We start from the raw sequence: 27,239 nt of genomic DNA, 5'->3' as shown, positions 1-27,239 counted from the left end.
AGGCAATTACATTCATTCCTCAAAGGAAAAGATGGTATTTATGCAAACTCTTGCCAAATTTGAACTATTTTCTTTCACAGCCTTCCATCTCCTTTCTTAAATCTTTCTTCCACTTCCCAGAACGTCCCCCCACCCAACTCCCAGAACCTTCAAGCCATCAACTGGCCTCAATATTCTGATGAACTGATCAGATTCCGATCAGAGCCGGTCATGAGCACGTCCTGAGGGCCCTTTAACCTTCGGGTGGGGGTCAGGGTTGAGTTTTATGAAGTATACAATCACAGTCTCTTGTGTCTGTATTAATTTTCTAATCTATAAAGTATTTGCACATAAATATTCCTTTAATTCTTGACAATCAGCATGTGATTATTCCTATTTTATAGTTCTGAAAACTGAGGCTCAGAGAAGTAAGGCCACAAAACTTTGAACTCACAGAACCGAAACTGGATTACAAATGAAATTGGAGAACTGTGAAACACTTGGGGAGGGGGAGAGAGACTCGGCCAGGAGGGGCGGGGCCTGATGGAGAAAGGTGGAGCTAGGCTATTTTTGTCAGGGGGTTACCACTTAAGCAAATCTGCTCTACTGTGGAATTAACCTCTATTAATTCCCCAGGGTTTTTCACAGCGTCTTTATTGCCTCCACAACTCAAGCTATCCATTCTCTAAAAATTCCAAGATCGATTGATTGATTGATTGATTTAATTGACTAATTTTTTGTACAATGGCTACCTTGGCGATACTGTTCTAAGGAGGAGTTTAAGGAAAGTACCCCCGTATGTTTTATATTTGGGCTGCTTCAGAATAGAGTGTTTGTAAATTGAGAACTGTCCGGATGGCATGTGTGATGTCATTAAATATATATTTGGTCAGTCCAAAACTATCTGGCATTTGTCCTTTACCAACATTACTGAGTATTTTAGTTTCTCAGTCATGCGAGCTTAAAATGCACAGCCGAATCTAATGAATGTCAAACTTGTGCAGTGACTCAAGTCGATTAAAGTATTTTTAAACAGAAAAAAATTGAGTCACAAAGGATCAATTGGGGTGAATAGTCATGTTAGGGGAATACAAAGAGGAATCCTTTTGAACCATCCGTTCTTCTGAATATGTTTAAATGTGCATTAAACACAACTGTTAAGAAAAAAATGTTTATCTATGTGAAATAACACACATCTGAAACAGGAATGTGTTGTTGTTTGTATGTGAAAGAACTGCTATGCAATCTGAAATGTTTTTTAGTAATAGTGATATATTTAAGTTAATAAAACTATGCCCTTTTACCTATTTTTTGTAACTATCATCTCTGTCCAATAGTACTTTCTGCAATAATGAAAATCTCTGCCCAGTAGAGGAGCCACTCGTCACACGTGGCTGTTGAGCCCCAGAAATGTACCTAATGCTACTGAGTAACTAAATTTTTAATTTAATTTTATTTTAATCAATTTAAACTTAAATAGCCTCTTGTGGCTAGTGGCTGTCTTAGAGAGTTATCAAGTTCCCCTCAGCAGTAAAAAAAAATCCTACAATTCTATCATTCTAAAGACCCCAAATTGTGAGGTCAGGATTAAGACTGTGGTTATTTATTAATTGGGTGCAGAAATAAACTAACCCGACACAAAATTTTTCAGAGGTTGTTTTTGCTCTTATCTAATAAACATCAAAAAACTATTATGTGCAAAATAACAAGTTGGACAATGGGATATATACCCACACTCAAAATATATATCTCTGACCGGGCAGTTTATATCTAGTGGGGAAGAAAAGAAAGAGAAAGAAAGAAAGGAAGAAAGAAAGAAAGAAAGAAAGAAAGAGAGAGAGAGAGAGAGGGAGAGAGGGAGAGAGAGAGAGAGAGAGAGAGAAAGAGAGAGAGAGAGAAAGAAAGAAAGGGAGAGAGAAAGAAAGAGAAAGAAAGAAAGAGAGAAAGAGAGAGAGAGAGAAAGAAAGGAAGGAAGGAAGGAAGGGAGAAAGGAAGAAAGAGAGAGAGGAAGGAAGAGAGAGAGGAAGAAAGAGAGAGAGAAAGAAAGAAAGAAAGGAAGAAAGAGAGAGAGAAAGAAAACAAGGAAATGTAAGAAAGGAGGAAAGTGGGAGGAGTTTGGACAGAGACTATGTCCCCAATGGGTACACTGGTCTCACAGTTTCTGTTAAATCCCAACTCAGTACATCCTAACAAGACAAGGCTGACCAGTAAACTCATCCTTTTAACTAGTATTGCTTGCTAAGCTCCTATTTTAGGACAAACAACTGTGCTGAGCTCTGGTGACACACTGTTGAGAAAGACAGGATGCCCTTCCAGAAACTTAAGAATCTCCTGGGAGGTAGAGTCAGGTGAGCAAGCAATGAGAATACAATGTACCACTGCAGGCGTAGCTTCTAGGTGCCACAGGAGCACACAGAAGAGGCTTCTAACCCAATCTTGGAGGCTCAGGGAAGGTTTCAAGAGCAGAAAAGAAGGTTCCAGGAAGAAAAAAAAGAAAAAACCTGGAGTATCTTCCCTGTTGAATCCACCTAATATTTATATTTTTTTGTGGAAATTTCCTTTTCATTTGGCATTATGTCATCGACCATTTCAAGGGTGTTCACTTCTTGAGCACATTTCAATCGATATATATTTTTCAAACTGATGATTGAACCGCTTCATCATTTTCCTGGAGGGCTCACCATGTCCTAGGCGCTCAAGGTATATGTGGAGACATTTCTCCTAAGGAAAATAAGTTCCCAGGTCAAATATTTCAATAATCTTCCATGTAAGAAAAATGTAATACTGCCCTGGAACGCATGGTTTCTTAAGAGTTTCTTTTTTAAATTATGTGTGATTTTCTATCCAAACTAAATTTAGACATTTCTCTGAAATAAACTTCAGGAAGGCTAAATAAGTAGAAGGAAAAAAATCCCCAACAAAATGTAAATTTAATATTTCAATGCAATTATGCTTGTTAGTTAGTAGGGAATTTCTATAGCATTGTGACCACAACGTGGGATTTACCTCGGACAATTTGGGTTCAAATTACAGTTCTTTCCCTTACAAGCTGGAGGGGACTTGTTATCTAACTCGACTGTGCCTCAATTTCCGTATCTCTAAGGAATGAAGTTAAGCTGGATAATGGGACAATAATAGCTCCTACTTCACACAGTGGATGAATTAAATAATCGCATATTTGTAAACAACTGAAAATAGTGCCCGCCCCAAGTACTACAAGGACATTAGCTATTCTTATTAATTACAATAATTCTAATTGCAGAAACCTACGAGAAAACAATACACACAGTTCTGGAGGGAAAGTTAAAACCGGTGTGGAAAAAAAGGGACATCCGGCAAGTCCCCCAGTCTGTACTTTTGCCTCGAGGTGGGAGTGAGAGAAAAAAGCCCCCAGAAGAGGCTGTGAGGAAACCTGGAAAGAGCAAACCCATAACGCTTTCTTCCCAGGCAAAGCAGTCGGTAAACAAAGATCTTAACTTCCTAATTCGGGCTAGTTTTTTTTTTTTTTTTTTTTAATTTGCTTCCAAGACTTTGATGGAGCGACTTGAGGAAAAGGAAACGGTCACAATTACTAGAAAGAACTTAAAAAAACACTGGAGATGAAGCAGTGGAGTACTTCTGGAACAAATGTTTCCTTATAAGACCAGCGATAGGGGCGGGGTGTCTGTGTAATGTCTACTCAACGCAGCAGAAGGATCAGAGGAAATCTTCGCCGATTTCGATTTCCAAAATTCTTAACGGGGAACCATCTGGAACCTGCTGCACAACAAATCCCACGTTCACCGAAGCCTCGAGGATTTCCTCGTGGGTCCGGGAGTTTCATCTGACAAATACCAGTGTCTCTGGGACTCCCCGGGCACAAGGGATGGGTCAAGGCCTCTCACCCTTTCGTCCCTCCCTCCGGTGCACGCTTTCACAGCCACAGTTCCCCACGGCAAGAGCCACGTACACAGGCACCGCCAGCTGCCAACAGGGCGTGATCGCTTCCCAGACTGCAATCTCCCCAGCAGGGCATTCCCACGCGGCCAGGCGAGTCTGTGAAAACTCCGCAGGGCCTCGAGGCCCCCTGCGGCTTTCCTCAAAGGACCCCGAGAAGAGCCCTGATGTTTAGAGCAGTCTAGGTTTCCCAGGTCGTAGGCGCGGGCTGGGCGCGCCCGGTGCGAGCCTGGCTGGCGTGCACTTGGCAGCCTCCCAGCTGGCGGAGCTGGACCAGGGGGGCATTGGGGGGGCCGAGATAAAGGCCCGCGCCTCCGCACTACTGGTCTCCTCTCTCCTGGACTCCCCGGCCTCCCCCATCACTTCCCTCTTCTCCTCCCCCCGCCTTCCCCTTCCCGGTCCTCCTCTTCTCCCCTCCGCTACCCCGCCCGGGGTCCGGGAGGCGGCGCCTGCTGAGTCACCGTCACGTGGCCTCGGGTGCGCAGGGGCGGGCTGCGCCTCGGCGGCACTGGCGCTCGGAGCCCTAGTGGAAAATTTTCGGAGACCTACTGGGGCTGCGCGCCCGAGGCCCCGCCTCTCTCCCCTCTGCCCCACCCCCACCCCCACCCCCTTCCCGGTCCCCGGCCTTCCGGCCGCAGCCCGGCGCCCCCCCCCCCCCCCGCCCCGCGGAGGTTCCTTTCTCCCCGGGAGCGGCTCTGCGCACGTCCCGCCCGCCGCCGCCCCCTAGGCTGGCGCCGCCTGCGCCGCTGGCCCTCCGGCCGGCAGCCCGCACTTCCTTAGCGACCCTCCTTAGAGCTCCGAGCCGCCGTGCGGTCTTGCCCCCGACCTTGTGTATACCCGGCTGGCATCCTGAGAGGCGAGGAGCGGCGTCCTGGCGCCTTCGCCTTCGCCTCTGGGGCGCCGCAGCCCCCTCGGCCCCGCCACCTCCGATCCGCGTGACACGGGTCCCCCCCATACCTCTTGCGGGGGGGGGGGGTGGAAGACAAAGGAAGGAGATGGTTCCAGTGGGCGTCTTGCCTGCTACTCATTTAACGCCCTGCGTTGCCTCGTCGTTCGAACATAGCGTGTACTCGGCCCTATTGTAAATAGTTTACTTACCCCCGCTTACCACCAGGAAAATAAACAAGTTGTTTTCCCTACCCCATAACATTCCCCACTTCGTTTTTCCAGCCACGAATAAAATGTGTTCCTAAGACAGCAACTTTGGGGAGTTTGTTGGCCTCATCCACCCAGGGGTGACAGATGGTTACACAATGACGATATTTCACTTAAAAGGGGTGTGTTATGTGCGTGGTTCACTTCAAGAAAGCAAACAACATTTAACAGTTTCCTCGACTGGTGGGGTCTTGGGCTGTCCTTTCGGATGGGTGTCACTGAATGGGGAGGGGGGTTGAGAAGTGGCGTCGGCACCAGGTGTCCCACGATGAGGTTAGTTGGAGGTGGACGCAGGCGTCTTAATCGGACACCAGGTGCCAAAGATTTCGTCCAAAACAGTGGGAGTTTTACCTGAATAAAGATCCCGGAACCAAGCCCAGATATTAAAATGCTTTCCAGCTAAGAACCAGAATTGCAGGTATGTTAATTTTAATAAATCCTTATTTCAGTATCTTAGCTCTGGGCAAAGAAAGGTCTGGAAACTGACTGAAGGCCAGGAATATAAGTCCATGGTGGCCTAAGAATGTTTTGAGTAGAACACATCATTCAGTCGCTGTCATTTTTCTCTGGACAAGAAAACAGACTGTTAACAATTAAGAAGCGCACAAATAAAAGTATTTTTAAATCGCTCTATTTTGGAAAATTATGAGTCTGAAATTTTAAAGTCGCTTACTGCTAATTAGCAGGTGTCAGTTTACCCAGTGAAAGAACCATGGTCAATTTTAAAAATCCATCATCTTTCTGACACTGTTTTCATTCATATTCATTAGTATATACCACACCTACCAAAATGGACCCTACCAGGGTCACAGGAAAAGGCCATTGGGTAAAAGTCTAGTTTATAAAGGCATTGCCTTGATCTCTCGGATCACTTGCTTTGGGATCAGCCAGCTACCGTGTCATGAGGACACTCAGTCAGGCTTGTGGAGAAAGCTTCTTGGAGAAAAATCAACTGGCCAGTACCAACTTGCCAGCATGTGAGTAAGTGACCTTAGAAACTAATCTTCCAACCCTAGTCGGGCCATCAGATAACTACAGAAATAGTTATCATATGGCTACAGTCATAAAAGACTCCAAGCTAAAACACACAATTGAATTGCTCTCGAATTTCTGATTCATACAAACTTTGAGAGTTTCAGCCACTGAGTTTTGGAATAATTTTTACACAGCAATTGCTACCTAGTAGAGTATCCTTCAATACCAGAAAAACACGCCGAAGTCACTCGGGTGCTCAGAGTTAATACTATTGCTTGGGGCTTAGGAGCTGTCTTAACAAAGATAAAATATAGCCCTTCATTTGTTGAGCCCCTAGTAAACATAATCTCAAGAATAAAATATAAAATATAAGAAAAAAAAAAGAGTAGAGAAAGGAATTTATTGAGGAACCTGGGAGAGATTAATGCTAAGAAAATATGGAAGTCATTGGAATAAAGGGAGGCATCTGATCTGAAGGGAAATGGGCCAGGGGGGTGGGAGTTCACTATTCCTCCATAATGCCAGTGTCCATACTTGAATTTTCAATAACACTGTCTGGACAAGAATGTCAAAATGTGTACATTGCAAAAAGTCATATTAATTAGGTAAAATGAAGCCATTAGAAAGCAATTCTTGAAATAAGTTATCATGCTTGTGGCTTACAGAAGACTGGCCTCAAGGAAAAATCTGTCCTTTTCCACCATCAAGTCATTGCAACAGACATTTATTATGTGCTAGGCACTGACGGATAAAGTTAAATGTGCTAATTAAATCAACACTATTGAACTTCTTCAATGTATGAGGCACTGTTCTAGGCACTGATGATTCAACGATGAGCAAACCAAAAGACTTATCCTTGTGGAGTTAACATTCCAGAAAGGAGTTTGAGAGGGAAAATGCAGGAAGGGGGAAGAAATCATAGGCAAATAAACAAATAATGAAATAATCTGTTCTCATACCATGAAAAAATACAAAAACTAAAATACGACAATGAGGAAATGGAGATTGCATGCAAGGGGCAACTTTTGCTAGGATGGTCAAGGAAGACTTTTTTTTATAAGCTAGAATAATTTCTTTTTTAAAAATTTTTTAAAAATAAAAGGCAGACAAAAATGGAAAAACTGGAGCTACAATTATGACTTTTAAAATATAAAAAGCTTACACAAATGGATTTAAAAACACTAAAATATGGGGCTTCCCTGGTGACGCAGTGGTTGAGAATCTGCCTGCCAATGCAGGGGACACGGGTTCGAGCCCTGGTCTGGGAAGATCCCACATGCCGCGGAGCAGCTGGGCCCATGAGCCACAACTACTGAGCCTGCGCGTCTGGAGCCTGTGCTCCGCAACAAGAGAGGCAGCGATAGTGAAGAGGCCCGCGCACCGCGATGAAAAGTGGCCCCCACTCGCCGCAACTAGAGAAAGCCCTCGCACAGAAACGAAGACCCAACACAGCAAAAATAAATAAATACATAAATTTATAAACAAAAAAAAAATTTTTTTTTTAAATACGTTTATTTATTTTTGGCTGCATTGGGTCTTGGTTGCTGCGTGTGGGCTTTCTCTAGTTGCGGGGAGCGGGGGCTACTCTTCATTGCGGTGTGCGGGCTTCTCATTCCGGTGGTTTCTCTTGTTGTGGAGCATGGGGTCTAGGTACACGGGCTTCAGTAGTTGTGGCTCGCAGGCTCAGTAGTTGTGGCACGTGGGCTCAGTAGTTGTGGCTTGCGGGCTCCAGAGCGCAGGCTCAGTAGTTGTGGCGCACGGGCTTAACTGCTCTGCGGCATGTGGGATCTTCCCGAACCAGGGCTCGAACCCGTGTCCCTGGCGTTGGCAGGCTGATTCTTAACCACTGCGCCACCAGGGAAGTGCAGAAGACTTTTTTTTTTCAGGAGTGATATTTAAACAGACCTAAGTGATGCTACCCAAACATAGAGGCAAGGAGATTTCCAGGTGGAAGAAACAGCAAGTACAGTGCCCTGAAAAGGGAATAACTTAGAGTATTTCAGGGACAGAAAGAAAATCATTGTGGCTAATACATAGTGAAAAGGAACAGTATAAATCAACTATACGCCAATAAAAATTAATTTTAAAAGAAGATAGAATGATGCAACAAAAAAAAAAGAAAAGAGAGAAAAGAAAAGGAAAAGAGTGGCAGGAGACAAGGCTGTGGAGGTAGGCAAGGGCACAACCAGGTAAGGCCATGGTGAGTGAGGAATATGGACTTTATTCTGGTTGCAATTAGAAGCCACTGAGGGCTTTAACAATTTATCCTTTTAAGCAAGGGATTTTATTTACGTTCTGAGAAGATCTTACTTTCTGCCAGGTGGAGAACAGACAATAAGCACCAAGAACGGAAGCCCAGAGATGAGTTAGGCTGTGGTGTTTGCAGTGATCCAGGAGAGAGGTGATGGTCGCTTGGACTAGGACCAGAGTAGTGGAGATGGCAAGATTCTGAATGTATTTGGAGGCAGAACCCTCAAGACTAGCTGATGGATTGGGTATTTGAGGAAAAGGAGGGCTCCCTTATGAATGGTAGTGTTATACTTCTAAATTATAAAGAATTAGTAACAGTTTTGCTAGGGAAGTCAAGAGTTCTGCTTTGACCAGTAAGGAATGAGATAGATGCCGTTTAGACATATTAGATAATATGCTTTCTACTGTTTACTCCTACATTTATTCATTCAACAAAAATGTATTACCAGGTACTGTTCTAGGTACTGGAGCTAACAGTGATCAAAGCAGATTAAACCTCTGCCTTCATGGAACTTATATTCTAGTGAGGGAGACGAACAGTAAACAGATAAATATAATTCAGGTAGTGGTAGGTACTTAAATAGGTACTTCAATGTATTTAATTCATCCAAATACTCAAAAAGTACCTTCTTTTTACAAGTGACTAGGTCAGGTATGATTAGCCAGATTCTACCCTAAAAGGTAGTAACAGAAAATCTGGTACATAGACAACACAAAAAGAAGTGCCACAAAAAGATATTTATAAAGCACTACGTTCAAAGTATTGAATAGAATGAGATCAGTTTCAAATGGGAGCATCAAATAAAGAAAAATTAATGAAAGGTCTGGCATTTAAGGTGGGCCTCAAAGGAAAGATAAGAGTTTAGATACATGGTGATAGCAGGGAAGAGGAGGCATGAAGAATATTCCAAGCAGTGGGTAAAGTTTGAATGGGAAATGGGAAATGGTTTGAGAACAGTGGCAAAACCACAGGGTATAAGAAGGGGAATGTATTAGTTATCTATGGCCGAGTGATAAACTACAGCAAAACTTAGTGGCGTAAAACAACAAACATTTATTATCACTTATTTCTGTGGGTCAGGAATCCAGGCTGGGCTCAGCTGGGTCCTCTCACTAACGTATTAGCTGGGACTGCAGTCATCTCAAGGTTCAACTGGGCATGATCAGTTTCAATGCTTACTCTTGTGACCATTGGCAGGCCTCCCTGGGCTGTTGCCAGAGACGTTAGTTCCTTGTCCTGTGGGCATCTCTGTAGGACAGTTCACAAGATGGCAGCTGGTTTCCCTCAAAGCAAATGAGGGAGAGAGCAAGAGAGAACAAGACGGAAGCCAGAGACTTTTTGTAACTTAATCTTAGAAGTAATGTACCGTCACTTTTGCTGAATAGAAGCACATCACTAGGTCCAACCCATATTCAAGGAAAGGGGATTACAGCTGAGTATGACTATCAGGTGAGGTTCATTGAGCTTCATCTCAGAAGCTGCCTACCACAAGGAATAGTGGGGGATTAGGATGGAAATATAGGCTAGTGCCACATCAAAGGAAGCCACGAAAGCCAACCTGAGAATGAAACTACTCGGCTGGACATGAAGTTTAGAGAGAAGCAAATATAATGTGTGAGCCCACTTCAGGCAAACTGAAATGCTGGATAAACAGAATTTTGAGGACCATCCTGAAGATGATCTTGTTCAACAACAGGTTGGGAAACAACTCACTAGAGCCCCCAGAAACAGACCCACTCTATTTTATCAGGTGATAATGGTCAAATAATTCTACAGAAGATAGCTATCTACCCTCCCTAAAAACTCCAACCGACCTATCTTGACAATGCAGTGCATTCCTGAAAATCCAGAGTTGACAACTAATATTTGTGATTATTTTCCTGTCTTAGGATAGGTTTACTCTTAGTAGCTTTCAAAATTCTTTGATCCCAGCCCACAGTAAGAAATAGATTTCACTTCATAACTCAGAATATATACATATTTGTACATAATCAAAATTAGTTTTATAGAATAGTACTAGCATTACTATATATGGCATACTGATATTTTAATTCTATTTTGTTCTATTGAATTAAAGAAATAAAAAAAAGCTTGTAGTAATCCACTGAATTCATCACTGTCCTTTCCTGGGTCCCATTCTGGAGTCTGAAAGACACTGTTCTGCTAAAACATTTGCTTAGGAATAGAGCAAAATCATAGCACTTCTGACCAACAAGAATTTGGCGGCATAGTTTCCTAGAAATTGGGTCAGGGTACTGTGTCCCATGCCTTCTAGCCCAGGGCATGAGGGCAAAAACTCAAGCACATCAGGCCTCACTTGGAAACCACTTGGGTAACTAGATATGCCTCAAGTGGCCTTTGAAAACATGAATCAAATTTGCAAACGAAAAATCAATGTTTCAATACCTCCCCCTCTTTTTTGTCATTTACTGTTCAGGTTCTTGTCATAGAGAAGTCAGAACAAGATTACAGCCCTCCCCCCAACACACACACACACACCCCCTCAATTTTACAGGTTTCCTTAAGCATGCACTTCAATACAAACCACCAAAAAATCCAAGGGACAAGAGAACTAGTTTGAGAGTAGGACTTGCCAACCATAACCACCTCTGACTATGCAGGGGACTAACCTGGATGAAGAACTGATTTAAGATCTTTTGATTTTCATCAGTTGAAACCTGATAGAAAGGAACTTCCAGCGAGTCCTCTCTAACCCACTGCTAAGATTGCTTTCCAGACAAGAGTTGATCGTTGTTACTAGGGAATGTGCGTGGAAGAAAGAAGTTTTTTCAGCCCCAAATGTGTATCAAGTGCCAAACTTGCCCTGGGGAGCTCACAGTCTCCCTGGTAAGACTACAAACTTGAACAATTTTGAGTACCAGACAGCATAGGTTTTAAAAAGTCCTCGCCACATGGGTTAGAAAACAGTCCCTGCAATAAGAGGTGTGAGGAGGGAGGCTTTCCCGAGGCTCAGTGACTAAGCCTTGAGTGATAGTGAGAAGCTGGGCACTAAAGCAAGAAAGAGTATTGTTTAGGTGAGACTGGTCTGACCAGTCAAAGGGGTGGGGGAAGAAAGGAGTGTAAAGGGGAAATCGGGTCCTCCCACGTCAGTCATGAACACTGGTGCAGGCCGAGGGCACCCGCAGCCTCACGTGCCACGGAAATAGACAGTTGTACAGATTTCCTCAGGAAAACATTGAAAGCAAAAATTGTGATCACACCCAACCCTGCCCAATCTCTCCCACGTCCCCAAAAGGAAGAGAGCAGTAAGTCAGATCGTTTGTTTATTCATTCATTCAACCAACAATTCTCTCTCCTAAGAGGCCTTTGTTTCCAGCCTTTCCGCCAGCACCGAGTATTCCACAGCGAAGGGGCCCCCTAGTTGCCTGGCTCAGCAAGACCACATCAACACTGGAAGAGGAGGACCAGCATTCCAACCGAGGCAGCGCCTCTGTAAATACAAGGAGAGAGAGAGGCGAGGAGAGCTCTCCAATTGGGGTGGGGTGGTGGGATGACTGCAGTGTGTCTGCGAAGGGAAAGTGGGACTCCTACACTTCATCGGAAGAGCGAAGCTCCCAACCAGGGACCCCTTTCAAGGAGTCTGGCTTACTGGGCAGGACGTAGCTTTACCCTTAATAGGGTTCTCCGTGTCCGTATAAAAAGGATCTCCCGAAATGGAGCTGCCAACCGACCTCATCAGGCTAGTTTTGAAGAGTGAAAGCAGGTCTAGGAGGAGAAGAAAGAACGAGAACAGAAACCTACCATGGAGACAACGTTGCTGCGTTGGCCCAACTTTGCTAGAGAAAAGCCCCATGTAAATCACAAAAAAAAACCGGCAGCAAAGGATTGGGTGGGCGGGATGTGTCCCCAAAAAGCCTCTAGGAGAAAGCAAAGCCTGCTGGAAACTTGGACAAAAGGATATTTGAAGGAGAAGGTTCCTGAAAGACAACCGCATGTCTTGGGCACCAGTCCGGGCTGAAAGGGACAGACCGGGAGAAGCACGGGGGGCGTCTTTCCAGGCTGACCAGGAGACGGCAGAACGGGGCTGGCCCGGGGCTTGGGGGGGGGGGGGGGGGCGGGAAACGCCAGCGGGCGGGGCTAGGCGGCCCGAGTCAGCCGCGGGGGACGGACGCGGGTGGGGCGGGGCGGGGCCTTGCGGGCCCGGGCGGGCGCGGGGCGGAGCCCAGGTGGTGTTGATACACAAAGAGCAGGCACCCGGCTGCTGGGGCGGGGAGAGCAGGCACCCGGCTGCTGGGTTCCCGCCCACTGACGCGTCCTCCAAGGCGGCAGCTATAACCCGCCGCTCGCGCCGCTGGCTCCAGAGCCGCGCGACGCTGCCGTGCTGGAGCGCTTTTCTTGCAGAGCCGCCAGCAGCCCGACCACGCGTTCCCGCACACTGGCTCCTTTCCCTTAAGACGGCGGACGCCGGACGATTGGGGCGGCAACTTGCCATTTCCTTGTTTAGTTAAAATTTTTTTCCTGCTTCTAGTTGGATTTTCTGTTTTGTTTTTATTTTTTTTACGATTTTTGTTTGACTGAGAAAAACTCACAGAAGGCGTTTGCGTGTTGTTTCCGGGATACAGGAGTCGAGACTACCGAGGTAACGCGCGCGGGGGCGTCTGCAAAGGGCGCGGGGCCCGGGCGGGAGTGGGGGAGGGGCGTCCGGGAGGGGCCGCGGCGGGAAGGCAGCTGCCGCGGTCGTTTACTCCTGGGGAGGGCTTTTTTGGTGTGCGAGCCAGCCTTCGATCCCGGCCCGCACCGGGGTCGCGGTCCTTCTCCGGGTGAGGGAGGGGCACGGGGGCCGCGTGCCCGCCCGGAGCGGAGCCGCATCCTCCCGTAAGGGGGAGGGGAGCCAGCCGGGCCCCGAGGCTCCGTTGCGACAAGTCTTGTGACTGAATTGAATTAATAAAAATAATTACATAAACGGGTCTTGGAATTTGGGGGCGACGGGAGTGGGTTCGGGCTTTTAGTGTAACGGAGGCCAGGATTGGGGAAGACAAGCGGGAACGTTTGACAGTCGGCTATCGATATTGCATCAGTTTCCTTTTCGGGCAGAGGAGGGGCCGGCCGGGTGAAGCGCTCGCGAGCCAAATGCCTGTGGACTGGTGTGTTCGAGGGCACGGGCGTGCGCGTGTAAACAAACCCTCGACGCCTCTGCGCGCCCTCTGCTCCCTTTCTCGGGAGAGGACTCATGTTCGCCCTTTCCGCCCCCTTCGAGTCTGTCTGCTGCAGAGGCATTTCGCCATCTGGGGGCTCCAGGTGTGAAAGGACGACTTACGCGGCATTGCTATTGTAAATGCTAGAAAGGGGGAGTTGTGCGCCTGGGCTACATGCAGTGCACGCCTAGCCAATGCCTGGGTGGGATGTTTGCCCTGCGTGCCTGTGCACGACCTAGGAGGCTGCGGGAAAAGCAAAACAGAGCCCCCGCACCCCTCCCGTGAAACTTGAGAGAATGGAGAGGGCCAAACACTAAATTCCGTTGGAGAGGGTCATCGGGGTCCGGGGGGCGTGGGCCTCCGCAGGCACAGCGCTGCAGGGGGACCATCTTTGTTCTCCGCGGCTCCGCGGTCTGTACTTTTCCGCCCCTCCGCGCGCGCCCCCGCCCTTCGCGCTCGGCTGGTACTTTTCCACTCGCCTGGCCGGGGATGAATCAGCCTCGCAGCGCCGCCCGGCGGCGTCACGTGACCAGGGCGGGCTCTGCAGTCCTGACGCGCCGCCTCTACCTTCACAGGCAGCCGCGCGGGCCCGTGCATCTCCAAGGACAAAAGGAGCCCAGCATTACTCGGTGCGCCTGATTCCTTCTGCAACCCAGCATGAAGAAAGCCGAAATGGGAAGGTTCAATATTTCCCCAGATGAGGACAGCAGCAGCTACAGTTCCAACAGTGACTTCAACTACTCCTACCCCACCAAACAAGCTGCTCTGAAAAGGTGGGAGAAGTTGTGTGCTTTTTTTAAAAACGGCTTGTGTGCATCGGAGGTTCTTTACCTGGAACTCTTCTTCTGTTGCTTTAAATTACTGTAGCGTTTGGAGAGAGCGTGTAATCTCTGGAAGATTATCCGGTTGCAATGACATGGTGTCGTGTGAATGTCGACTACTACTTAATATGCATTTAAGTAAAGATGTGTGACAGCTAAACGCGGGGACCGTTTTGTGTTGAAGCATTCCTTTGTATATTTCAATCCAATTTAGGAGTTTTTTTGTTTTCTTTTTCTGCAGCCATTATGCAGATGTAGATCCTGAAAACCAGAACTTTTTACTTGAATCGAATTTGGGGAAGAAGAAGTATGAAACAGACTTTGTAAGTTAAAAATAATAATTTATGTTTCTGTGGCTTTATGGAGTAAAAGAATAGTTTTACTTTTAGATTTCAAATCTAACTTGCCCAAAGCTGGTTTTCTCCATTTAATTATTGTTATATGTTTGGTTATCGTTTTCCCTCTGTGTAGCATCCAGGTACTACTTCCTTTGGAATGTCAGTATTTAATCTGAGCAATGCGATTGTGGGCAGTGGAATCCTTGGGCTTTCTTATGCCATGGCTAATACTGGAATTGCTCTTTTTATGTAAGTATGTGTAAGTAGTGAGTCTGCCATGCAGGGCAGTAAATATGATGATACAACATATATTTTGGCTCCAGAGACTGAATTTACAGTTGAAGTAGTTGACTTAAAAATCATTTGCTTAAAATTTAACATATGAGAAATCTGAAAATCTCTTTATTCTGCTATGTAACTGCATGATATCAAAAAAGCCAATTAGGTAGGAAAAATTAAGACAACTCTTAAAACCGATAATTAAACCAAAAAGTCTTTAAGTCAAAGGGGATAGTTACAGTTGAATAGGGATTGAATATTTAAAAAGAACTGTTGATAAATCCAGGGTAGATTTTTTACTGTGGCAAACTCTGAAGCAAGAAATATTAAAAAGCATGGTAGCCTTCAAGTCAGTTTGGTAAATTGACAGTCTCCCCAAGGACCTGTGGCTCCTTTTGTACATAAGGAAAACAACTTTTTTTTTCTTTTTTTTTTTAATATATAGGGTGTGGTGGTATTTGTCTAACCTAGAACATGTTTGTTTTAAGAAAAGTGAGCCATAATTTTCTGGACACTGAAAAGCAACCCATATGTGATTTTTTAATTTATTTTTTTTTCTTTTTAATATTTATCTCTTCCAGGTCTATGAGATTGCCACAGCAAAAGATGAATATTTTAATAAGTACCTGCTTTGAATTGCCTTTTTTTTCCCCCTAGTTGTCCAGTTAGAATTAGTTACTCCTGTGCTTCCAGCGTAAATACCTAGAATAGAATTTTGGAGCTGTAGAAGACTTTAGAACAGTGGTTTTTAACCATTTTGGGGGTCACTGACCTTTGGAGAATGTAAAAGTATGGACCTTATTTCCAGGGAAAAAAAGCATGAAAGAAAAACACATGTGAAGTTTAGTATGCATTTTCAGTGATGTTTGTATCATAGCAACTAAGATTGGGCTTCTGTGGGCTCCTGGCTAAGGCCACTTTCAGTGGAAGATAGTGTGATTTACTATCAGGCGAAGAAACCACATATACACGTAGCATGGAATTGTCTCTTTGCTACAGATATGTTATAGTTAACTGACTGGTGCCTTCTACTCAAGTTATTTTTTTCTAGCAGAATAGAATGTTCATGAAAAGAAAAACAGACCTTCGCAAAGCTCTGCTTTGTGGTGAAATTCCACACTGAAGTTAAGCATGGCTTTGAGCTTTGGAAGCTAGGATTCACTCAGCTTGCTTCATTAGCATGAGGCTTTTTGAGATCTAAGACCAAGAGCCAGGAATTTTCGTAGAAAGGACCCTAGAGTTTCAAAGTTTGTTTTTAGTGGAGTACTTGAATGGCATCATTGTTAAATATTTGAAACACTTCCTAACTCTTAATATAAAAACTGGAGGCAGTTTTTAAATGCTCCAGTGTGGTTATGGTGCAGAATTTACATGAGATAATATGGCACCTTTGTTTCGTAAGAGAAAGCAAAATTCTGATATGTTACCCTTGCACTTCTGAAATTATTTATACTCTAATAGGGTCTGTATGTTTGATGATTAACCATTTAATAAATGGTTAAATAATATCAAGAGTGCTAAAGTGAGTTTTTAAATCCATCAGTATTTTACAACGTATATTTGGAGGTACAGACGTAAATGGTTAAATAATATCAAGAGTGCTAAAGTGAGTTTTTAAATCCATCAGTATTTTACAACGTATATTTGGAGGTACAGACGTAAATGGTTCAAAAGCCACATGGCTGCCATCATCTGGTTAAACAACTCTTGTAGCTTACCCTATAAAGTAGACTCAACTTGAGGTTGAAAGTGACCTCAAGGGTTATGAAGTCTGTTCATTCCTCATTGTCCTTTCTGTGTAAAAGAAAGGACTGAATTTGTCAGCACACTTTGAACATTGTCTTTGATTAAGCCATGCTTTGTCCAGTTAGAGATGAGGCTGATTGTGTCATTTCCACAGCAGATTAGACCCCATGAAACTTTGGGCATTAGAATGGCAGCTTCATGCCACCACCTATGTTTAACTAACAGACATCAGTTTCTTTGCCAGACCTTATATGGTACTGTATTCAGTTTGCCAGTAAAGAATTTGGAAAATGTGACTGTCTTCTTGTTTGCAGAGTTTTCTATGAGTTTCCCTGATTTTGATCTGTTGTTGTTGTTGTTCCTTTTAACAAAAAGAAATCTGTATTCTTCTTGGCTTGCCTGGGGGGAAGAAAGTAAAGCTGGAAGGAGAGAGGATGTGTGCCCTAAAGGAAAACGTAGTGACTTAGTAGAGAACCTTTAGTTCCTCTCTATTCTATTTTTTTTTTTCTCCTGTTCCATCCAACCGAAAGGACTGAGGGAGGAGACAGCCCAGTCGGACTGATAGCCCGCTTGTTCTAGCACAGGCATTGTTTAACTCACAATGCTGGGCCTGTCTTCCATACCATGGTGTGCAATGTAGTATATGGTCCCAGTACTTACTTCTCTGATTTGTGCCCATTTGTAAAGCTGTGCCTGACACTTAACATGTCAGTATCTTTCCCTCCACTTCCTTTATAGTCCCATTACCTTTGCTTATCTATGTGGTCCAAGTGGTCTCAAGACCTTTCCTGAATCTGTCTCATTTGGATTTCACAAGTAACTGGCAGGTGTTAAAACCATTTTATAGATAAAAGGAACTATACAATGCAGAGAAGTGGCAAGTACACAGCTAATTATCATGGTGCCAGAATCAAAATATAAGTCTTGTAACTCTACCACTGAAAAGTTAGGTTTTCCAGTGTCTCCCAGCACCTTTGGTTCAGTGGGTTAATAACCCTGTTCTTAACCAGTACTGTAGAGTTATTACCTGAGACATGATGCAGTCATGTTTAGTGCCAGGTAAGAGAACTTGTTGACACTCTAGCCAGGAGAGTGAACACCTGTCCTTGGGGGCATTCTGTCTAGTACACAAAATATTAGGACAAGTTCCCTGTTTAATGTTTAAATAAAGCCAAAAAGAATTGTTTTTAAATATAGACGTGCTTATTTATAACCCTGTGCCTTTTCCTTCTCTCATCAGAATCCTGTTGACATTTGTGTCAATATTTTCCCTGTATTCTGTTCATCTTCTTTTGAAGACTGCCAATGAAGGAGGTATGGTAGCATTCTTGATATTTCTAAAACAGTTATGCCTGTCATGATTTTCTTCCTCTTATAAAATACTTTCTTCATGCTTCTGTGTTCCTTAAATTACAGGGTCTTTATTATATGAACAACTGGGACATAAGGCATTTGGAATGGTTGGAAAGCTTGCAGCCTCTGGATCCATTACAATGCAGAACATTGGAGGTAAGAATTTCTAAAGGACGATTTGGGTAGACTTTTTTGCTCTTTATGTAGCGGAGAGTGGTGACACGTTACTTTTGGTGTCACGTGCCACATTTTGCACTTGTAATGGTATAATTTTGTTTTCCTCCAGCTATGTCAAGCTACCTCTTCATAGTGAAATATGAGTTACCTTTGGTGATCCAGGCATTAATGAACATTGAAGATACCACTGGGTAGGTGCTAAGTAAGGTTACTCCTAAGAAACAATTACAGTCTAAAATGGTTAGATACATTTTTATCAAAGTTGGATACGAAATGATTATCAGTAAATTATTTTTTGTAAATGCTCCTGTTGAAACTGACCAAGAAGTCCCGCCAGAAACTGATTTGAACCTTTGAGAATGAAAGGCCAAAGATAGTAGTTATAGGACAAGTTATAGTAGTCCTATAACTCTGAATAACAAATTTGTAACCTGCGTGTGAAAACAAGTTTTCTGGAACTACTTACCTTTTCTCTTTATATTTACTGTCCCAAGAAATTATAGTTGAATAACTCATACCCCAACCTAAGTTAGGACTAACATTTTGAATTACATTAAAAATCAATTCCTGTCTGATTTTTGTGAGTTTGAAATTTCATGTATTTAAAATGCAGAATACCAGAAAATGTATGGCCATGCTGTACAGACCTTGTCTTTCTAGCAAAGTTATTCATCCGAGTGGACTAACAGGTTTTTATCTAAAGTACACATGAGGAGGGATAATGTACTTCACAGCTTACGTGCAGCTCATTATCTCAAAATAGAGAGGTGTGGTTATCTCTGTGGCATTTGAAATTAAGTTTAGTAAGCTGATCTTTAAATACTAGTTTTCTGTTGGGGGGTGGTCTTTATTGCTGAAGTGAGCAGAGTAGAATTGACAGGGCAATTAGAATTTGAAAATAAGTGATTTAAAACGGTGTAGTTGATGACCTAAAAAGGAAAAGGCATTGCTCGAACTCTTAGGAGAGATGCATAACATTTTCTCTGAGTTCAGAAGGAATCTTTTTACTATTGGAGTCAAGGTGGGTCAAGGTGTCACAACATACTCTCGGCAACCTGGAATAAGTTCTTGTTTTAGGGGACTGGGTTTTGTTGTTTTGTTTTTGCCTATGTATTTTATCGAAGTGAGAGAAATTCCTTGTTGACATGTTTAGTAAGTACATTTGCTAACAAATGTCTGAAAGAAACTTGTTTTAAAATTTCCTTGTTTCTAGCATCAAAAAAAGTGAGCTAAAGCTATGACGAAGTTGGCATACAGTTTTCTAAAAATGCTTCAAGATAAGATGACTGGCTTAACAATGCCGCTTTGTTCCCTACATTAGTATCAAGCCTTTAAGAAGCATTTTATGTTACGAATCAGCTGGCAGCCTTCCCAGAGCAAACAGTGGGACAAAAGTTACACTGTTTGAGATCCCATCTCTAACCTGAGTGAATATTCATTGAGGGCTCAAAGTTAGAAATCTATTCTGTCTATGTGGGCTTTTTGAAGAAGCGATGCTCTTTCCAAACCTGTCTTTTTTTAAAGTATAAAACAAGTCTTGTGAAAAGAAATGTATGTTATTCTGAGTATGTTTGTGGCTGGTTGTGACCTTGTTTTTCTTTTCTTTAATTCAGATTGTGGTATCTGAACGGTGACTATTTGGTTCTCTTGGTCTCACTGGTGCTCATTCTTCCCTTGTCACTGCTGAGGAATTTAGGTGAGCAAACCCATCTCTAAAGAGAATTGAAATGAGCCTCACCAGCTAATTGACTTCCTCTTAATAGAAATTAATGAGAGCTAAAGAGCCCCGAAAACATACCTTTGTGAATTTCAGCATTCAGAACTTGTAGGTCTTAGAAAAATTCTAGCAGGATGGTTACCAAAGGGCCCAAATATTCTGTTGACATTTACAACATCTTGTGCTTTATAAAAATAAAAAAGGATAGTTGTTATTGATTTAGTTATTAACAAGTATTTTTAAGTTATTCTACATCTTATTATATAAGAATCAGAAATTTGATGTGTCCACACTGAAGTCTTGCAAGCAGAATTGAGTTTATATTTGCCCTAAACCTGTTTTAGTAAACGAATACCAATTTTTTTTCTCCTTATAGGATATTTGGGGTACACCAGTGGCCTTTCCTTGTTGTGTATGATGTTCTTTCTGATTGTGGTAGGTATCATTTTTCTTTACAGCTAGAGATTGTTTTTCTAAGCCCTGTCACATTATTCAGTCTAACAAATGCAAAATAATGTATTTTCAGGTGATTTGCAAGAAGTTTCAGATTTCTTGTCCTGCAGAAGTTGCTTTTCTAATTAATGAAACAGTAAACAGCACCTTAGCACAGCCAACAGCTTTTGCACCTGATGTGGCTTTTAATATGACTGAAGATGATTCTTGCCAACCACATTATTTTATCTTCAACTCACAGGTAACTATAATCTTTGTGTTCTCAGAGGAAGATTTTAGGGAAGAAAACAGGGAAAATACCCACTGGAAATTTTAAAACACTCCCAAGGTAAAGGAAGATCAGGTAATAGCTGCCCTTTAGGAAACATGATTAGCTCATTATTGAGGACTGAGAAGAAAGTGTTGGTTTGTAGCTTAAAATAGATCGAGAGATGAAATGATCATCTGATGTTCATAACTGATACATTCAGAAATGGAGGGTATCCATCACACTTAGTGAACAAATTAGAAGAGTGGGAGCTAACTATGCCAGACAATATCATTTTAGGCTTCGATTCTAAGATGAATGAATATAAATACGAGCTGCAGAACTGTGATAACATGAGTTTGTTATATCAGGATACTAAGAAAGTTTTTACATTTTTTGCAGACTGTCTATGCTGTGCCAATTCTGACCTTTTCATTTGTCTGTCATCCTGCTATTCTTCCCATTTATGAAGAGCTTAAAGGGTGAGTGCTTTTTACCTACTTTTATATAAATTTATTGGAAAAACTAGAAAAATATTAGATTACTGCTATAACTGCTGCTAAAATATGTATCTGTACTTTCCTTTGAATTTGTATAGCCGCAGCCGTAGAAGGATGATGAACGTGTCCAAGATTTCATTTTTTGCTATGTTTCTCATGTACCTGCTTGCTGCCCTCTTTGGATACCTGACGTTTTATGGTAAATAATGTCTAGTTTACAAAAAGGATAGTTAATGAAATGAAATTGATACTTTTGAATGTATACTTCTGTCACTTTAAAAACTCGGTCTGTTTTGGTGTATTTCATATTTGTGATGAACGATTGAATTTAGAGCTTAGAATTTCCTGTAGCGTATATTGATTGAGTCAGTAATTTCTAGAATCCGGATTCCCAAATCTACCATTAGCCATTCGATGGCATTTTTTACGTGATGTGCTTGCATTTAGGTTCAGCCTGACTCTCTTCTCCCACCCCCTTCAGATTAATACAGCACACACACACACACACACACACACACACACTGTGAACCAAACCATGGGATTTAGCTATTTAGCTCCTGTTGTTTTTAATGGGGGTCATGTGGCTAAATCTCTCCTTGGTATTTAGAAACTTTTTTTCAATGTTACTTTAATTGCATTAACCCTAATTCCAAATTAATCTTATTAACCTCTTAGTTTATAGTCGTTTTGTGAGTAGCTAATAACTTTGGTGCAGATTTTGCCATTAAGTTAGATTTTCTAACTAATCTCCAGAGAGGACAGCACACTTGAAGCTTTTTTTTTCTTGGTCTTTCTGTATAGAACACGTTGAGTCAGAATTGCTTCATACCTACTCTTCCATCATGGGAACTGATGTTCTGCTTCTCGTCGTCCGTTTGGCTGTGTTGATGGCTGTCACCTTGACAGTACCTGTAGTTATTTTCCCAGTAAGTAATATTTCAGTAGGAATGAATTGTTAGACATGAAGATTTGTGTGATTTCTATGTTTTGGGAGAAGGGGAGCACTGCTACAGCAGTATCGAGTTGATGCGGGTTTTTGAAGTTTTTTTTGTTTTTAATGTTTCGTATATCTTTAAAACATATCCTGGGACATTTTTCCCGTAATTGAAGACACAATGATCTTTCTAGTGTTCAGATATTTAGAAAACAGCAGTTGAGGAGGGGTACAATTTTAGTATTTAAAAAATAGCTGCTAGTTGAGATATATATCCTGTTGTTTGGGGTTTGTTTTTTTCATTAATTAAATCTGCAGTTTTTATTTATCCACTTATTTTTGCAGATCCGGAGTTCCGTAACTCACTTGCTGTGTGCAACCAAAGATTTCAGTTGGTGGCGTCATAGTATCATTACAATGTCTATCTTGGCATTTACCAATTTACTTGTCATCTTTGTACCAACTATTAGGGATATATTTGGTTTCATTGGTAAGTTTTAGGAAGTATCAAAGTAGCTTAAAATATCAGGGATTGTAATGTTTAAAAAATGAATAACAAGTGATTCTTAAGAAATGGTAAATGCTCTTTTACAGGTGCATCTGCAGCTGCTATGTTAATTTTTATTCTTCCATCGGCCTTTTATATCAAGTTAGTGAAGAAAGAACCTATGAAGTCTGTACAAAAGATTGGGGTGAGTGAGAGATTATGACTGGAGAAATAATAATAATCTAATGCCAGAAGTTCCTCAACTGATTTTAATTTTAGTCTCCTAAATGTCATTTATTGTAGTTTCATTTGAAGTTTCTAGTAAACAAATACATCTGTAACTGTGTACTTCACAGATGGAAGATTGGGAGAGGAGGGGAGGTGAGAGATGGTTTGCCATCTAATACGTATGCTTAAGTTAATTGCAAGAAAGTTATTAGATATTTTAGAAATAGGAATAGAGATAAAGAGTGTAAAGATACGGACTCACCTTTCAACGTTGTTTAACCAGTATTTGTTGGACTGCCTACTGTGTGACCAGCACTTAAATGGGCCTGGAGTGTATAAAAGAGAAATAATGGGGTATTTAGTCGAATGAGACTAACCATTTTCAAAGCAAAGCTTGGGGGTTAGGGAGGGGGCTACTATTACACTTTACAGTGTAATAACGACTGATTTTACAAAGAGTATGGTATGTTAACCACAAATGATCCTGGTGGGGATATTTAGGAAAAAGACTGCATTTCAGTCCTTATTCGCCACTACTATTGTAGTCTGACTAAAATACTAGAATTGTTTATGAACCAACAACTATCATCTTATTTCACTTAAAATATATAGTGCAGTAACTGAAGGGGGTAGGATTAGGAGTAGACCTACTCATGTCTCTTAGAAAAACCTCCAGCTTCGACTCAGGCTGCATTTTTAAGATGACTTGGATTTGATTTTGTAAGTTAAATTTTTTTCCTTCTAAAAAATGTAAAAACCCCAGTCCAGTTCTATTATATGAAATAATTTATTTAGCAAAGAAAATTGTTTACCCTTTCATTTGATACAAAGGAATGAAAAGGGGAAGTTTGGGAAGGTTTCAAAGATACAGTTACTTAGTACTCTATAGATAACCCCTTGGTCACTCACTTAGGACAGTTTAACTCTCTTTAGCAAGGGAAAACTGTAGCTCTGTGAAGTATTATGGACATGCTTTTAGTAATTATAAGCCAGTTTTTAAAAGTAGAAAGAGGAATATTTAGCATATGTTTTGTTGCTTGCTGATCAGTTTTCTCTGTGTGCTCGTTGCAGGCTCTGTTCTTCCTGTTAAGTGGCGTAGTGGTGATGACCGGAAGCATGACCTTGATTGTGTTGGATTGGGTCCACAATGCCCCCGGAGGTGGCCATTAACCAGCACCACTAAAACTCGGTAGTCCATTTGATGCCAGTGTTGAGTCAACTCTCAACTGCTATGAAATTTCACCTAATGTTTTCAGTTTCACTTCCTTTTGAAGTGCAGATTCCTCGCTGGTTCTTCTGAGTGCAGAATAAGTGAACTCTTTGTTTGTTTTGTTTTGTTCTTCAAGAAACTATTCTGTATGATAGAAATGGATATTAACAACAAAACCACGAGTCTCGGGTTAAGGGAAGTGACAATTTTATTCCATTCCAGAGAATGGACGAACTCTTAACTTTAATCAAGCCACATGTTTGGCTGTGTCATTGTTTAACTTGGATATTTTATGATTTTACTTGAATGTGCCTAATGGAACCATTCGATGTGAGAAACAATTCTTCTTAATTTACAGCAAAGTATTGAAATAACCATTGGGAAAAATACTATTATTTTTTTGTACCAAAAATATTTAAAGACCTCAGAAGCACTATTTTACTCTTTAAAAATTGCTTTTTTTGAACTTTATCCAAAAGCAGTTGTCAATGAATTCTGTTAAAAAAAAATTCATTGTTATTTAAAAACAAATACTAGTATTATGAAATGATTTGCCTTTTTGTAGGCATACTAAGCCAAATACTTTTTTTACCCAAAATAATTTTTAGAGAAAATGATGTAATGAGAAATTGTACCATGAATAGGAGCACAGTTTTTTTTTCCATTCAGACTTCACCGTGAAAGGATAATTGGTTGATTGTGGCTACACCAAATCAGATGAACTCTCATCATCACCTTTCTTCTCTGTCCCCAAATAATTTGGTTCATTTAGACTCTGAAATATTTATGGCTTCAATCTATTAGCATGGAAGATAATGCAGATATTTCTGTGGGAAATAAAATAACTAATTTTGAGGTACCAAATAGTGCAATTGGGTAAAACAGGGTTTATTCAGTTGCATCTGCCTCCAGAGTTGTATTAACAGCTCCGGGTTTTTTTTGGGCCAGCCCTTTTTTGGCATTGCTTCCAGCAGTGGGAAATGGGCATTTGATGGCTGTAGGCCAAAACTATTCTACCCAGAGAGTACAACTTTTCAAAATGCTCATCTGCTCCTGGAAGTGTGAATTACTTGACAATGTATGGTTTAGTTGTGTTCATGTTTTGTCTACAGTAGAGGTCTAATCCATAGGTTACACCAATATTTGGTATAATATACGTTCTCTTCATATAGGCCACTGGGTTTCTCATGCAGTAAGCTTTTTAAAAAACTCATGTGCACTGGATTGTCATCTCATTCTTGTACAACATAGAATTACTTGTTTACATCCAACAAATGGTTAGCTAGGGAAAACAGTGCAACCTGAGTGTAACTATTGGTCCGACTGCATGATCACCTTTCCTATTTTAATCCCAGTTAGAAGTGAAAAGATTATTTGGCTTTAAGAGCACATTTATTGTACGTCATGGTGTATGGTGAATATATTATTAAATAATGTGGTACTTTGCTCATCAGGCATAATGTCTAAAATCTAATATACATAATTCCATTAGTGGTTGAGGGAAGCAAATAATGGAATCATTAATTGGTCACCTGGCTATAAGGTTGTTCTCTTGAACTAAACATTTCTAGTTTTAGGCAAGGGCCAGAAATGTGGCAGACATGATTTTTGTTATGCATTCTTGTATTATATGTGACTAAATTACAGACAAGATGTGTCTGTAATCAAAGACCCTTGTGGAACTGGAAGACGTCTTGTAGTGCTACATTGGGTGAAACCAATGGTCCGTTTTTGTTTGTTTCTGCGAAAATTAAAGTGGGGACCATCTCGAAAGGCAGTGAGAAGACAGATTCTACAGCACTGCTTTCATTCAGTTGGGCTTTTGGCACTCCATTCGACTCCAGAACCTCACCTCTAGCTCAGACCAAGAATTGGCACTTCTGGTTGGATTCCTGGAAAGAATTGCTCGTTGTGTATCTTAAGACTTGGCCAGGGAATACCAAGTAAAGAGTTGTTCTCTACAGTTTACATCCTTTCTTATGGGAGAAAATACCAAGGCAACCAGGAAGAAATGAAAAAACAAAAATTCTCACAGCAAATCGATGTGGGAGGCTCCTCCAATCTCCTGGCTGTTTGAGGTTCAAAATCAACTGCCAAGGGTAAATTCCATTGCATGATTTTCTTGGAGCTATCTTGTCTACCTGGAGGTTCCTAAACAGTGAATTCCCAGTAATGAGCAGTCTTCAGTATTAAAACCACTGTCGTGTCACCTCATTTTGCATTACTGTCTTCCGTGGATGTTTCAGTTATAACTGTAATGTTATTTATAGAACAGCATTAATCCATTAAAGCTAACCTATTTTTCAATATTTATGATAATCTTATGTACATACGTTGTCTGTCCATATGTATTTGTAAATAGGTTGTATATAATATCAGGTTTGGGTCTTGGGTTCAAATGTATATATTCCTATAAGTTTCTTAACTGCATTTTGATGAATTCACATTATGTATCTATAAGAATTGTCCCAAAAGTACCTGTACAGAGATTTCAATAAACAAATTGACAAATTGTGTAAACACTAAAAATTTAAAATACTGTTTAAATTGTATTTGCAATAAACAGACTGGCTGAACATCACATTTTTTTCATGAAAACTTGGTGCAAGTTCAGATCTCTTGTTTAAACTTTAAATAAGGTCTAAATTTTCAAAATGCAGTAGTTATCAAAATGATCTAGTGTAATAAAATCAAATATGATCTAGTGTGATGGAAGACCTTTGAGAACCTGAGTGTGTGAAGCTTTCTGTATATGATGTAAATATCCCCCCTGTACTGTTAGAGGCCAACAATTCCAGTAGGACTTGTTGGCAAAGAGTGCTACACCGTTTCAATGAAACATCCTATGTTTGTTTTAACTGAACTAAAATAAATACATGCTTAATCCTGAGTAGCAGTGTTTTATTTAAAGTAATGATAAGTCGTGTCTGGTGTATTTTGTAAGCACAGCAACCTAGCACTTAGTAGGGTTCCATATAATGTTAGTGATTATAATGAAGAAAGAGTGGCCAGAAAAAAGTTGAATTTTCTTTTAAGTTCCTAATGATTACCAAGTGTGAGGAGGAATGAAAAAAATGCTTAGCATCTGGAAGACCCAGGCTTGTGCCTGCTCTAAGTAGTGCATCAGAATCACATCTGGGGAGCTTTTTTAAAATGCAGCTTTCTGGGGACTTCCCTGGCTGTCCAGTTGTTAAGACTGCACGCTTCCACTGCAGGGAACACGGGTTTGACCCCTGGTTGTGGAAATAAGATCCCGCATGCTGCTGGGCTCAGCCAAAAAAAAAAGCAAATAAGCAG

At 41.6% G+C, this 27,239-nt stretch overlaps 1 protein-coding gene and 2 long non-coding RNA genes across 5 annotated transcripts; 2 read left to right on the top strand and 1 right to left on the bottom strand.

The window, feature by feature from the left end:
* Nucleotides 1-2,370: 2,370 nt before the first annotated feature.
* LOC132372496 (uncharacterized) lies at nucleotides 2,371-5,054 on the top strand. Its single transcript, XR_009505200.1, has 2 exons — nucleotides 2,371-2,679; nucleotides 3,242-5,054. It is a non-coding gene; the product is annotated as an uncharacterized LOC132372496 (long non-coding RNA).
* Nucleotides 5,055-11,567: 6,513 nt separating this feature from the next.
* LOC132372495 (uncharacterized) lies at nucleotides 11,568-12,348 on the bottom strand. Its single transcript, XR_009505199.1, has 2 exons — nucleotides 12,059-12,348; nucleotides 11,568-11,747 (listed from the first exon to the last, which is right to left on the bottom strand). It is a non-coding gene; the product is annotated as an uncharacterized LOC132372495 (long non-coding RNA).
* A 168-nt stretch (nucleotides 12,349-12,516) lies between these two features.
* On the top strand, nucleotides 12,517-25,402 carry SLC38A2 (solute carrier family 38 member 2). Of its 3 annotated transcripts, XM_059935726.1 has the most exons (16): nucleotides 12,517-12,896; nucleotides 14,028-14,225; nucleotides 14,515-14,596; nucleotides 14,745-14,860; nucleotides 17,877-17,950; nucleotides 18,053-18,145; nucleotides 18,276-18,357; nucleotides 19,780-19,862; nucleotides 20,260-20,318; nucleotides 20,410-20,577; nucleotides 20,986-21,065; nucleotides 21,182-21,282; nucleotides 21,885-22,009; nucleotides 22,363-22,507; nucleotides 22,612-22,709; nucleotides 23,804-25,402. In XM_059935726.1, the coding sequence occupies exons 2-16, from the start codon at nucleotides 14,110-14,112 to the stop codon at nucleotides 23,900-23,902; spliced, it is 1,521 nt and encodes a 506-aa protein (XP_059791709.1). In that variant the 5' UTR covers nucleotides 12,517-12,896; nucleotides 14,028-14,109; the 3' UTR covers nucleotides 23,903-25,402. The 3 variants fall into 3 exon arrangements, 2 of the variants coding, with proteins under 2 accessions (XP_059791709.1, XP_059791710.1); XR_009505348.1 differs by lacking the exon at nucleotides 22,363-22,507 and having other exon boundaries at nucleotides 23,804-23,893; XM_059935727.1 differs by lacking the exons at nucleotides 12,517-12,896; nucleotides 14,745-14,860 and having other exon boundaries at nucleotides 14,135-14,225.
* Nucleotides 25,403-27,239: the final 1,837 nt, after the last annotated feature.

This window comes from Balaenoptera ricei, chromosome 10, assembly GCF_028023285.1.
Source record: "Balaenoptera ricei isolate mBalRic1 chromosome 10, mBalRic1.hap2, whole genome shotgun sequence".
NCBI classification, from domain to species: Eukaryota; Metazoa; Chordata; class Mammalia; order Artiodactyla; family Balaenopteridae; genus Balaenoptera; species Balaenoptera ricei.
This window is presented reverse-complemented; position numbering and strand designations above follow the sequence as displayed.

Bases quoted from the DNA above. Each gene is read 5' to 3' on its own strand.
- SLC38A2 (XM_059935726.1), top strand. From the start codon at position 14,110: ATGAAGAAAGCCGAAATGGGAAGGTTCAATATTTCCCCAGATGAGGAC. The intron at 14,226-14,514 runs GTGGGAGAAGTT...CTTTTTCTGCAG, and splicing joins AAACAAGCTGCTCTGAAAAG to CCATTATGCAGATGTAGATC. The intron at 18,358-19,779 runs GTAGGTGCTAAG...TCTTTAATTCAG, and splicing joins AACATTGAAGATACCACTGG to ATTGTGGTATCTGAACGGTG.